The sequence below is a fragment of the Mytilus trossulus genome, chromosome 12, assembly GCF_036588685.1.
Source record: "Mytilus trossulus isolate FHL-02 chromosome 12, PNRI_Mtr1.1.1.hap1, whole genome shotgun sequence".
In the NCBI taxonomy this organism is placed as follows: Eukaryota; Metazoa; Mollusca; class Bivalvia; order Mytilida; family Mytilidae; genus Mytilus; species Mytilus trossulus.
In genome coordinates this window covers 11,888,743-11,903,593 of record NC_086384.1, presented here as the reverse complement: position 1 = coordinate 11,903,593, position 14,851 = coordinate 11,888,743, and the positions used below count along the sequence as shown (strand labels likewise).

The 14,851-nt window shown below is 31.7% G+C and overlaps 1 protein-coding gene across 1 annotated transcript in view; it reads right to left on the bottom strand.

Moving 5' to 3' along the window:
- Positions 1–2,605: 2,605 nt before the first annotated feature.
- LOC134692917 (collagen alpha-1(XIV) chain-like) overlaps positions 2,606–14,851 on the bottom strand; it is a 60,620-nt gene continuing 48,374 nt past the window's right edge. The window contains exons 2-8 of the mRNA XM_063553551.1: positions 11,100–11,131; positions 9,304–9,370; positions 8,785–9,095; positions 7,429–7,732; positions 5,678–5,716; positions 5,033–5,056; positions 2,606–2,952 (exon numbers count right to left, since the gene is read on the bottom strand). Coding sequence (XP_063409621.1) covers positions 2,723–2,952; positions 5,033–5,056; positions 5,678–5,716; positions 7,429–7,732; positions 8,785–9,095; positions 9,304–9,370; positions 11,100–11,123 — 999 coding nt within the window. The 5' untranslated portion in view covers positions 11,124–11,131 and the 3' untranslated portion in view covers positions 2,606–2,722. The remainder of the gene's footprint in view (positions 2,953–5,032; positions 5,057–5,677; positions 5,717–7,428; positions 7,733–8,784; positions 9,096–9,303; positions 9,371–11,099; positions 11,132–14,851) is intronic.

The following is a 14,851-nucleotide window of genomic DNA, read 5'->3' as shown; positions in this document are numbered from 1 at the left end:
GATCTAACATTGTTGGGTTGATGTTTAGACGAGTTGTATTATATATATATATATATATGTTAAATGCTATTACAGAGGTAATGGACTGACAATCATGTCAGTACTAATTGTCCATCAGGGAATGAATTTTACATAATAGCCCTCAACAATACAACAATAAATTTTACTCAATCGACAACTTCAGACCAACTATTGTCGATCAAACTCCATTTACAATTTCTAGTCTATCATCTTTATCTGATAAGAGTTCATTGCATATCAACGATGCTTCTAGATGCGATATTTATAAGGTATAAGGTATAAGGTAACCAAAATACTAGTAAAAAGATACTTCAGTTGTATGAAGATATTCAAAATCAGGTAATTACCGTTCAACCAGAGACAGTTAAAACAACGTAATATAGTAGGCGACATTCACCATTTTTGCGTATTACCCAAATTATGAGAATAGTTGTTTCGCTTTATTTCTGAATTGTGATATCAATAACAGTTGCTAAAATGTAAGTTCTTGTATAATTTATATACATGCATCTCCCGTCCATTGCGTTTGATATTAAAAGAATTTTCATTAAGTTCTCATTTAGTATATTTTGAATGGGTTTTTGTGCGTTATTTGATCGATGCAAATGTTTTGATTTTCTTTTAAGTACATATATGTTGACTTCAAATTAGATTTACTTATTCACTCACTTACAAAATGTTTCTGTTATGTATGTTAAAAGTTAAATCACAAAAATACTGAACTCCAAGAAAAATTCAAAACGTAAAGTCCCTAATCAAATGTCGAAATCAAATGATAAAACATATCAAACGAACTGCCGTATTCCTGACTTGTTACAGGCATTATCAACTGAAGAAAATGGTGCACCTGGTTTTATAGCGCTAAACCTCCCACTTGTACGACAGTCGCATCCCTTATATTGACAACGATGCGTGAACAAAATGTTACAAATAGGAGAACAACAACAACACGACCCCAAAATAAATCGGGTTGATTTCATGTGCTTCGGAATGGTAGACAGATCCTGTTCCACATGCGGCACCTGTCGTGTTGCTCATGCTATTTATACAAAACTAGTAAATAGTCTTATTCAGTTGGTCATATTTGTGAAAAGGGATTCGGGGGGGGGGTAGTAACAACATAAGGAATATAACCGATATCATCTGTATTTATAACGAATATTCTATAACGGCCAACTAACCAGTGATGGCGTTCGTAAACTTTACGAAATGATGACTTGAACTTCACTATTTGGAACACATGATTTAAAAATAAAATGGTCACAATTGGAAAGCTGAAATCATCTGTTTTGTCGTAAAATTTCTAGATATAAGTCCTAACCAAATGGAAAAATCGAAAGCTCAAACACATCAAACGAATGGATAACAACTGTCAATTCCTGACTTGGTTAAGGCATTTTCTTAATATTTAGAAAATGTTGGATTGAACCTGGTTTTATAGCGCTAAACCTCTCACTTGTATGACAGTCGCATCAAATTCAATCATATGTATAGCGATGCGTGTAGAAAACAGACAAAATAGGTAAAATTGTCAAAATCGGGATACTACAATCATCATATAGTCACATCTCAATATGGATTATATAGGTTTACATATATTTTTAGGTCAATCAAAGTTTGTTAAATTTTTACCTATTTTTCATTCATTCTTTAAACTAAGAAAGAAACCATGGTCACAAATAAAAACGACGAAATTTCAAAGCAAATCAAAACACAACATAGAAAGCTAAATATCGAGACGAAAACCACAAAAAAAAAGGATGAACATAAGTGCTATGGAAGGGTAAGCAGTTTGCAGTCCACACTTGAAACCGTCTTGTATCTTATACAGTACTGTTAATCAACTTTGTTGATATTTTCACAATTTTGCTAAATGTATGGTTTTGTAGTAGAATGATTGTACATAACTTCATAAGTATATAAGCATCTAACATTATAACAACTCCATGAAGGAAGTGACGAAAACTTCAACTGCGATCGAAAAACTTTGATAATACATTATTTTGAACAATATTTATAAAACAAGAGCGTTGATACAATCAGACTTTAAAAATAAACAATTTTATTCTTTGTTGAAACTAGAATTATTACGTAGTTTACTTTTATATAATTAGAGGTAAAGTGGCATTTGTAAATTTTGACTTTTAATAGTTATCAAAGGTACCAGGATTATAATTAAGTACGCCAGACACGCGTTTCGTCTACATAAGACTCATCAGTGACGCTCAAATCAAAATATTTATAAGCCAACCAATAACAAAGTTGAAGAGCATTGAGGTTCCAAAATTCCAAAAAGTTGTGCCAAATACGACTAAAGTAGTCTATACCTGGGATAAGAAAATCCTTATTTTTTTTCGAAAATGACATTTGATAACTTACATTTACTCGTGAGATTTTATTTGAATTAGAATTTGATTGACAATATAAAGACTATAAACACATTCATTGTAAACTCGCTATTTCTCCTTATTTTTGTATTTGTGGTTTATTTCTTCCTTTTGAAGCTATATCCAAATAACTTGTACTTCATCCATTCACAAAATTATCATGTCCGGTAAAAGGAGAAAAAATGAATATTCAAAAGTTTGTTATGACATTTATTGACAACTTTAAAAAACAAAAAGTATGAATGTCCATTATGTCAGATTTTCTTCAATATCGACGTGGATTAACGTAGATAGACTTAGTATATCTTCACTTTCTAGCCCCTGTATCTCATACTCCTACGTCTGAATCCAAGTTTCACACTTCGTCTGTATTGATATCTTGGTCTTGGTTGATATACTGGTCGTTCATATACTGGTCTTGGTATATATACTGGTTTGTTTACATATACTGGTTTGGGTTGATATCTTCTGGATCCATACCTTCTGTACCCATACTTTGGTTTGTTGTTAATCAAAGATATCAGTTTTTGAAGAAGGGTTTTCACTACAACAGAATTGTAAAGTTACTGTCTATAAATCATTGATTGTAATCTGTTTGTTTAGAACAAGCTGACAAATCTACGTACATAATATAAAAAAGTGAAATCACAAAAATACTGAACTCAAAGGAAAATCTAATCGGTAAGTCCATAATCATATGGCAAAATCAAATAACAAAACACATCAAAAACAAATGGACAAAAACTGTCATATTCCTGACTTGGTACAGGCATTTTCAAATGTAGAAAATGGTGGATTAATCCTAGTTGTATAGCGCTAAACCTCTCACTTTGTTGACAGTCTCATCAAATTCCGTTATATTTACAATGTTGCGTGATATGATAAATAAAATAGTCAAAATATGACATATATCTTACTATGTTTAAAATCAGTGATCATTCGTGTGACCAAAGAATTTAATTACTAATAGAAAGCAACTTAAATTATGTGTTTGGTAAACGAAATCATCGCATTAATCTATAAACTTTTTAATTACGATATTGAGTAAACGTGTCGCCAATATAAAAAAAAGAAGATGTGGTATGATTGCCAATAAGACAACTATCCACAAGACACCAAAATGACACAGAAATTAACAACTATAGGTCATCGTGTTTATGAGCAAAGCCAATACCGATAGAAAAGGCCCTAAAATGACAATGTAAAACAATTCAAACGAAAAATTACATTTGTATATGGTTCAACCGATATTGTGTTCCTATATATTTATTCTGTCTGCTCTATTTAAATTGTGCTGTCACAAATATCTTCTTTTTACCCGTTCTTCTTGTTTTGCTTTTCTACTGGTTCCATCTGAATTAAACTCCCAGATGTCATACCTATATAGCATCGATTCATGTTTCTTCTGGTGTTTTTTTTTGCATTCTATATCTAACTGTTCTACATGTCTACTTGTATTGTATATCCTTTACATACCAATACATATATAGTATTACAATTTGTTTGTTCTATACTACTGTGGATTCATTTATTTTCGTGGGTATCAATTTTCGTGGTTTGAGGAAAACCTGTATTTTCGTGGATATTTAATTTCGTGGTTTTGACAAAGTCTGCATTCCTTAAGAATATTTGTTATTCGTTGAACATTTAAATTCGTGGTTCTCTTGTACCCACGAAATCCACGAAAATTGGTATCCAGCGAATATTAATGAATCCACAGTAATTTATTTTAGAGTCATACGCAACGAGTTTCTTGTAAGTTAAATAATATCAAAATTATTAAACAAATATATGGAATTTAACCTCAACTTTTGTATGCACGGTTGTTTTTTTTAAATACGCATCTATAATGCATTATCGATCAATAGTATTGCATTTAGTGCTTGTTGTTTGCAATCGAATACACTTTGGGGTCAGTTGCCGAAATTTATCGAAGTTTACCGAACTAGCACACTGATAAACAATCAAGTCAGAGCATGTGGAGAACGGGGAAAATAAGTGAATTGGTAGACCAATGATCAGTTTTCTTACTTTCCCTCAACAGTTGTTCATTTATTTAATGTTTTCAATTTGGTCAGCGAGATCTCACGATTTGCGACGATTTTCTCCACTCTCTTTTGCGTTGTGCGGTAGTGATATCTTACGAGAAGTTACTAAATAGTTTTGAACACTGCATACAGAAAATTATCGACGAAGACAATAATTCAATAGTAGAACCGTACAATCATGAGGATTTGGATATTATAAAGGATTTCGTGTACACATGTTTTAGTATAACTTGGTCATTTCAGTATTTAATCATTCTTTTAAATTTGAATTTTAACTGACTTTAAAAGAGTTGGCTAAAAAGCCTTGTCATAATGACTGGCTCTTTAGATAATAACTCACCCCATCAACAGTATATTACAAGAAAAGATCAAATTGAGAATGTAAATGAGGAATGTGTCAAAGAGACAACAACCCGACCATAGAACAGACAACAGCAGAAGGTTACCAATAGGTCTTCAATGCAGCGAGAAATTCTCGTCCTTCAGCTAACAAGTAAAGAGTATGTTTATGAACTTATGAAAAGTAATAAGCTATGTTTGGGTTCATGTTAAATATTTACTGTTGAGACTACCTACCTTCGTAGCAGTTGACATGGGTACCTGAAATTATTAAAGTAAAAATCTAACTGTGAATTCATGTAAAATGTTACTTAATGATAAGACCTTGTTATACAGTAGGCTTGGCTTTGACATGATGAGGAGGAGGTGCTTAAAAACAAATTCAAAGAAACATTTTTAAAATGAAACTTCAATACTGGTCACATGAATGATTGAATAGCCGTACATTCATAAAGATTTTGATAATGAAAAGGATTTTCTTATACGTGTACATTCTATTTAGCGATTGTAGTATATAAATCATACTTTTGAAATTGAAGTTGAATGTCAAGTTAATAGTGATGGCTTTTTAATATTTAAGGGGTAGACCTTGGTCCAGGAAGATAACTCTTTAATTCAGTGATGCGGTTGTAATAGTCAAGTTTTATTAATGTATTTTAAGCATTTACCTGAAACAGATTGAAAATAATCTATGTATCCTAAAAGCTTAGAACGAATTTATGAAAATGGTTGACACAAACGTACTGATGATTTTAAGAATTATTTCCCTTAACTTAGGTCTACCACCCTAAATGAATGAGATTTAACTATTCCGTTGTGTAACATGTAAAGAGGTTTTCTTGCGAATTAAGAAAAATTTCAAACATATTTAAAAATATTTACCTGGCATAACTGGAGGAACAGGCATAACAGGTGCAGTTGCTAAAAAACAAAATCAAAGACATGAATAAAGGCAACAGTAGTATACCGCTGTTCGAAACTCATAAATCGATAGAGAAAAAACAAATCAGGGTTACAAACTAAAACTGAGGTAAACGTATCAAATATGAGAGAACTACGTCACAAAAGAAACACAACATCAAAATGTAACACACACAGAAACGAACTATAATGTAACAATGGCCATTTTCCTGACTTGGTACAGGGCATTTTATGAAAAAGTATAAAAAGAAACTACCAATATAAACTGTACATACTGAAATAATATATCATAAATGACAACAATATTGCAACACATCAATTAAAATCAGAATGTATACAATACCGAAAACTCCTTACAGTACTTTGTATATACATCCCCTAATAAGCTGACTGGTAGTGGTATGTTTCTTTGTATATACAATACCTAATTACCTTACTGGTACATAAAGATGAAGCATGATTGCAAAAGGAAAAAAATGATTTCATTCACCAGTGTTGATTTCCTTATCAAAACAGTTACAATATTCTTTGACTTATATCGGATATATCTTACATATGTCAAAACGACGGGTTTCACATGTTAAGTAATATCTACACGTTCGTCTGGGACACCTAGGATCATGCCCGGCTTTCGGTTAAATATGTATTGCTTAGTCTTTAATTATATGGTGTGTTCTGTGTACTGTTTGTTTGTTAGTCTTTTCCTTTTTTATCCATGGTGTTGTCTATAGATATAGGAAGATGTGGTGTGAGTGCCAATGAGACAACTCTCCATCCAAATAACAATTTAAAAATTAAACCATTATAGGTTAAAGTACGGCCTTCAACACGGAGCCTTGGCTCACACCGAACAACAAGCTATAAAGGGCCCCTGTTTATTTTCAACTTAGAGTTTTAATGTCCCTTTTGTATCTTTTCTCTTTCTTAAACAAAAAAGAGACTCAACAAAATTTATATTTACAGGTTTCATAGAAGTGACTAGTGTTTACAACAGTATTTACATTAGAAATATACTAAATCACATCATTTTGTTATAACAATGGAGCACGATTTCCTTTTTTGCATTTAGGCCACTCAGTTTTTTAATTCAAAAGTTAGCAAAACAGAACGATATAACATATATTTATAATTCTTTTGTATTACACTGGAGATATAAAACCAAACATATGTTTCTTATTATTGTATCACAAAAAAAGGCCAAAGATACGAATTGTAATGTGGTAGACAGAAACCAAATATATGTTCATATTATTGTAACACAAAAACAATGCCAAATATACGGATTTATATTTTGGAAGACAGAACATGAACCATGTCGACAATCGTTAAGGGAATAAATTGTACATTTACTAGTAACACATGAATCCTCCAACAATCACGCGGAGTCATCTTAACTTGGTTTATTTAATATTTAAGGAATGACTGTAATATTTGTTCTGTCTATTCATAATAACTAAAAGAATGTGAAGCACACTGTGTATGTTGTTTCGAATAGACAGAAAAATATTATAATCATTGAGTAAACCATGGAAAAACGTTGATGATGTCAGGGTCACGTGACAACATTGTGTCTATGAGCTGATAAACATAACAACGTCAGCCCAATCAGAAAATGCGTTACATCCAAAATTTAGTTAAAATGGAATAAAATATGATGTAAAATTAATACATTAAATACATGAGATCTTCTACAAATTAAGGTGTTTACTTACTACATTTTGAATCATTACAAGCAGCCTGAACAACAGCGTTGACAGTGGAATTCAACAGAGCGAAACTATCTACATTGAACACATTAGATGGACCCCCGGCTATAGTAGCCAACTGAGCATCATTTTGTAGTCCTACTGAAACTACATAGACAATGCAGTTGTTTTCATTCCTTAATTTATTAGCCTCTGTTGCAGCATTAGCTTCGCCAGCAGTCTGTGTACCATCAGTAATCACAATAACAAAACACTGAGAACAATTTCTACCTCCTCCATTCAATGGTAAGAAAAACTGAGTTCGCGCAACCTGAAATATTATTTTTTTAAATGATCAGATTAGCAAAGTTTATGGAACAAAAAGGTCAACATTTTTTTTCATAAAGCAAAGACCAATCGATATGCCTTGGTTTTTTTTTATCCCCCTGAACCAAAAAAAAACTTTGGGAAGAAATATGATGGGAGTATGAACCAAATTAAGATTTCAATTATGTGGTTTATTTTGCCATTGCGTTCAAGTTATGTAATACAAAAACCAAGGATAAGCATCCATGACACTAAATCAGTTCTTGTACAATAAGAAACACACAAAAAGCAAAGGAGCAGTACTTTTATTAATGTGCTGCATCTCAAAGTCACAATGAGGTCTTCCACATGGATTTCTCACTTCACTGCAAATCTTAGACGGCCCGGCTTTAATGGATTTCTTTGCAAAAATAATCCCAATATACTCTGTAAGATGTAACACCATCAAATCGGGTTCGTTTAAAACATACTGGGAAGGGAAGATATTTAAAACAAAACTGTTCCTACACATTGGTATACATATCAAACTATGTGGAAAGTATTTTAGTAATAAACGAATCAAATAAAAGGTGAAGAACTTTAGATTCTTGTGGAACATATATAGACGGATTATTTTGAATAATACAAAAATGTATGAATGAATTCTAATATTCACAGCACATATTTTTCAGATATGAAGTACCTTATAAAAGAATAGATGTTTACAGTTTATTTATATCTTTAACAATATTCAAGAAGATTTTTGTTAAAGTTAAACGACAACGATAATGATGGACGATTGACACCAAGTGATGATAAAAGCCCACTAGGCCCATGAGTCAGGTAGGATTTAGAATGGTTCACATATTTTGTTTGTTCTCACTGTTCGAACCTTTACTGTTGTCATGCTAGACGCGTATGTTGTTAGTGCCGGAAGGAAGTGCGATTCTAGTGGTAAAGGTTTGTTTTAATTATAGCTTCCATGTTTAAATCCAGAATTTGAATTAGCTAAACAATCTCAATAATATATAGGTTAAGTTTACGTTATATTTATATCAACTACATGTAAATTCATACTTGCAAAGCGTCTCCAATTGCTGTAAGTGCGTTTGGATCCGTGGTAAAATTGTTGATGGCAGCAAGAATTTCATTTTTTGTTCCATATTTATTCAAGTAGAAATGAATGTTTGGTACAGTTGAAAAACAAAGAGCTGCAAACTGGGCTCCAGTGGGTCCTACTGGGTTGAACGCATTCACAATATTTATCATAAACTCTTTCATTTTAGCAAAATTCGTACTGGTATTTGGAATGTTAGCGTCGCTGATACTTTTGCTGGTATCGTACACAAAAACAATGTCAGCAACTGCATTACAAATCGGTTGTCCAACTTCATATGAATAAAATAAAACGTACTCAATTAATAATATTCCACACATGGATTGTTATCATAACCATCTATGAAAAAGGATAATCATTTGTAATTGGTGTATTGATTATTTCTGTATTTGATTTTCATTAATGTTATTAAAGTTGAAATTAATTGAGATCGTATTCAAAATCAATATAAAAATAAAAGACATGTGTCTGACATTTACCTGGTGGCATAGTTGTCGTTGGGTGTTGATAATAGTAGGCCTCTACTGTTGCAATCATGACCAAAACCTAAAGAAAGGAAAACATAAAAACTTAATTGGATATCATATTTTTGTTACATTGATTGGCGCTTTCTAAACGTCCACCGATATAGTAATAAATTGTGGCGATAATTTGTTACCATTATCGTAGATGTAACCAAATCCTATTTATATTAGTAATTAAAGATTACCCGTGAAAATGAGGAGAAATATTCATTTTCATCGAGTTTCTCTTATCTTATATTACATACTTTTATGTCGTTCACGTTTTGTATTAGTTATTTCTACCATCGTTGTTGTGTATGTTAAAAACAACAACACACAATATAAACTGCCTTGGAATAATATGATTTCAATATATAAGCAAAACGGATTATATTACCAATAATGGTCTCTGCAAGAATCTCAATTTAAAATGGTTACCACTAGAAGTGAAAAGAGTGTGAAATCAGCATGACATATTTTGCAAAGGGCAAACACTATCAAAACTTTTAATCTTAATGCATTTCAGATCTCACACAGTATCAGTGGATTTTTTCGATTTGGTTCTGGTTTTTTTTTGTTTTTTTTTGTTTAAAACAAATGCACAGTGGAGTAAAAATATATTGAGTGAAAAGATATTGATTGAAATATACACTTACTGATAATTTGATTTGGAAAATAAAGCTTAATGATTAAGTTGGTACCTAACACTACAGGGAAATAACTCTGTAAAATCAACTAAACGTTTTAATTACATTGTCTTGTTCTTGGGTTCATGGAATATAAAGCTTCTCAATGATCAAAATAAGTGTTTGTCAAACCGCTATTTAACCAGTGTAATTTTTCTGATAAAACGGTCGGTTAAAATTTTTTGACATTTTTATATTTTTGTCAAAGGATCAAATTAAATACGTTTTCGAAATTTTATGAAAATTAAACGAGCCAAATTAATTTTAGCTAATGTGATGGGTACCACCTTAATTAAACATTTACTTAATTTCATCGTTTATAATGCCATTCAAGGCATTACATCTTTTCCGAAAGCTGTCTTATTTCACCTCTCATGTTAAAGTCGTAGACACCCCAAGTTTTGAATGTTTAAATGAATAAATAACTAGCATGTCAGAACAGATGGCAAACAAGACATAGAATAACAAAAAATTACACATGCTTCTGTAGGGACATCAACCGTGTTTGGGTGAAGTTCGGAAAACTTTTTTACGACGTATAATAGTTATAAAAGGTACCAGGCTCATAATTTAAAACGCCAGGCCTTGAAGGCATAAAACTTTGCTCAGTGCTCCGAGCACAAAAATCATGCTCGAAACATGAAATCCAGCAATTTTATTGGTTGATTTTCGAGTTTGAGTACAAAAATCATACTTGAAAGTTTTATGACCGTGAGGCCAGAAGCTCGTTTCGTCTACATGAGACTCGTCTTTCAACTCCGATCCAAATAGTTTTAAAGCCATACAAGTACAAAGTTGAAGAGCATTAGAGATCAAAATTTCAAAAAGCTGTGCCAAATACGGCTATGGTAATCTATTCCTGGGCTAAGAAAATCGTTAGTATTTCTAAAATTTCATAAATGGTAAACAGGATATTTATAAAAAAAAAATAAAAAAATGACCATATAATTGATTTAAAGTATGCCATGACCATGGAGTTGGCATCCAAAATGAAAAACAAGCCAGGTAACATGTTACACCGATTAAATATTATGTATAAACACTTTACGATGTGAGGTGCCTATCATACATAAAATGTATACCTACCTTTATCAAATTTAGGAGGAACATTGTTATATCTGGAAAAAGAAGAAATATTATTTACGATACGAAATAAAGAAAGCAAACAGTCTTGGAACAAATTAGCCTACTTAGTTATACTAAAATTACAAAATATTAATGTTTTAATCATTTAAAGAAATGCCGACTTAGCTTTTTCCATTTTTTTCTAATTACACCTTAAATGTTTGTGGAGTCTGTCCGATTGCTAGGTGTTGATGAGAACAAAAATTATTGATAATGAAAGGCAATCTACAGTTTAAGAAATTATTTCACAAAAAAAGATCATATGAATATGTTGAAGGATATTTTGTATAAACTGCATTGTTTATGCCCGTCGCAAAACACAAAAAAAAAGAATAAATATATAAAATTGAGAATGGAAATGGGGAATTTGTCAAAGAGACAACAACCCGACCGTAGAAAAAAACCAGCAAAAAGTCACCAACAGGTCTTAAATTCCCGCACCGGGAGGCGTCCTTCAGCTGGCCCCTAAACAAATACATACTAGTTCAGTGATAATGAACGCCATACTAATTTCTAAATTGTACACATGTATATAACATATGAAATATTGAGATAATTAAAGACAACGGAGCCTAATAGAACTATAAAATGGAAATGTGTACAAAGGAATTTAAAGAAATCATACTGTCAATCTATAGAAAAAAAGCTTTAATAAAACAAATTACTTATTTCACATAAACAAATATTTACAAATATTAAGTTCTTACCAAGTTTCCTCTGTATGTTAATAGAAGGAGTGAACCACCACTGGAACAGCTAGATATTTATATGGGTAGTCTGTGTAACAGGTTTGCAATGCTACGTCAACAGTTTTCTCTCAATTATAATTTATTTCTTTGTTTGATTTAAAACATATAAATGTAATTGATTTCTTGTTTCCAATACAAAAAGAATTTGGCTAATTACTTCCTTTTTTGTACAAAATGCTAATTTTCTTTAAAAGTGCATATATCAAGAATCAAGAACATTTTCATAAAAAATTACATTAAAAACATAATTTTCATTTCTTTGAAACGAAAAATTAAAAAAGAAAAATGTTCTTTATCCTATCAACACTAAATAGTCATGCATTCTAAGTAGTTTATGATAGTCAAACCAAAATACCCTGTGAGCTTTAACAACAAAGAAACGTGTAATCGGTTTTTGTCACTTCTCAAAAACAAGTCCAGGCCTCACGGTCATAAAACTTTCGAGCATGATTTTTGTACTCAGACTCGAAAATCAAGCAATCAAATTGCTGGATTTCATGTTTCGAGCATGATTTTTGTACTCCGAGCACTGCGCAAAGTTTTATGCCTTCAAGTCCAGGTTTTGATTACTAAACAAGAAAAAGATAAGACGGTATAGCGATTCAAAATATCATACAAATGCAATGATAATGTATCAAGTTAATGACAGATAAAGACCCAACTAAGATTTCATTAAAAATTCATAACGATAAAACATATTCTATTAGTGTTACTGTATCTACTTAATTTGAGATAATGGCACGATTCTTCTGTCCCAAGTTTTAGGAAAATATTGATAGGTAAGATAAATATGTCAATCAGATGCAGACGTCTGAAATATTTGTGATTGAAATACACAAAAATGTATTATACAAAAACACAACTAAATATATGAGCTCTTATACAGCTATCAATATTTACGGTTCTACATGCTGTCTACATGCATAGATATATTTTTTCATAATTTAAGTTAATTGTTTCTCAGCTTGTTCATGTCATTTATATTTAATTCTTCAGATTTCTTGTCTAGGAAACATTACTCATCTTCTATATACTTTGGCTTTTCTCTAACTTTTAGAAGTGCGTGTATTCTCAGATAGTTACATTTACACCAAGACCATTGCACCTAAAATATAAATATAATCAAGCAGCACCTTGATTTAGACAAATACTCCATAAACCATCCGACATATGTCTCTTCTCGCCATATATTTAAAGCCCTATTCGATAAATGTCCATATGCTTTTGACTTTGCCCACTGGGTTTTGCCTTTTTATAAAAGATTATCCGTTTCAAATTCTCTGAGTTCGGTATTTTTGTTACTTTACTTTTTGCTGTTATATTGCAACAATTGTTAAAAAAAATAAATACCATACTACGAATTTTGAGCAATAATGTGTCAATCAATACATTCTAAAACATTAAAAGGGTCTCAAAACATTAAATTGATAACATTCTGAAATATTGCTTGTTAGATTAGAACTTCGTAGCTGTATTTGTCAATATCATTCGATTTTGAGTCTACCATGTTCTTCATCTTCATACTTTGATCGTAGTTTTAATTCATATTCGAGCATCATTGGTGTGTCTTTTGTAGACGAAAAGCTCGTCTTGTATACAGCATTATACGAATGGTATTTTTGTGAGTTTTTATTTTTCATAATATGAATATATTCACTTAACCGAGTTTGAAAGAAAATTAAAACTTATGAAACAATTTCATCTGGACTGTCAATTCACAGCTTTATGCAACTAAAATAGTGTAAGTGATAACCTACAAAATTGCAACACGGTACAAATCCATGTAATAAAAAAATGAAGTAGTCACATGCAATATAAAAGGAACGAAACCGGGTTCATTGATATGTGATGTCAGGTATGTGATGAGACACAGACGCATCGTTTCTGATAACCAATTAGTGAAGATGAAAGTAAAACGTGTTTTATCCTGGTTCCCGGTTTTACGATCCAGGTATAAGGTTATATTGGTATATGTGTAACATACTGAATATTGCGATCGGGAACCAGTCAAAACGTGTTTAGGATCGATTTAGGTCGTTTTGCTTTTCTTTGTGTATAGAATTAAACAAAAAAACGGAATAATTTTGCTGCTAATTACAAAATGTATAACCAAATAAAAAACGAAAAATTATCTAAAACAAAGTATGAAATGTCCACAAGACTTTTATATCAAGTCAATTTACTGTTCAGGATAAGATGTTATATGTTAATTCATCATTGATTTTAATGTATTTTGTTTTAACTTATAAATGCACTAAAAGCCTTCTGGTAATAAAATGTAAGATTTAAAAGTTCACATGACTGACCGAATACATTGTGCATAATAAGTTAAATGGAGTTGACCAGAGTCCCGAATTTAGCATTCCCCGAAAAAAATGGACTTTCAGTTCCCTTGGGTATCATTCAACAAATAGTGGAAGATTATCAATCCCCTCATATATCATCTACCAAATCAAAGTGGTGGTCTATCAATCCCAAGAAATATCTGGAATATTAGTCCCTTTAAGTCAACCATCCGATAGTGCAGGACTGTCTGTCACTAATGTTGCATCCATGTTTCTTTATATTCTTTAGTTCCTCTTCGATCAAATATGGTCGACAGAAGAATAATAATATAACATTGCATTTCATTTCCTTACCCGTAGACAGGGGGTTCGGACGACCCCCCCCCCCTTTGAAGACAAATAAGCAATGTTAGAGTCAATGTTCTGTTCGAATTATGACTGTTAAAGTCGAGTTTGTGAGTCCAACGAACCCCCCTTTTGGGAATTCCTGTCTACGGGCCTGACTAGGTAAGTTGTAGGAAAGGTCCCAACTATTGACTATTGTATGAAGACTTACCTAAGAGAACTAATTCTCGTTACACTCGTTTTGCTCAGGCTTTTTCTATGTTGTGTATTGGTAGTTTTGTTTTTCATTCCGTTTTTTTTTATAATTTTTTTGTATTGTGCCCGATTTCAGTGT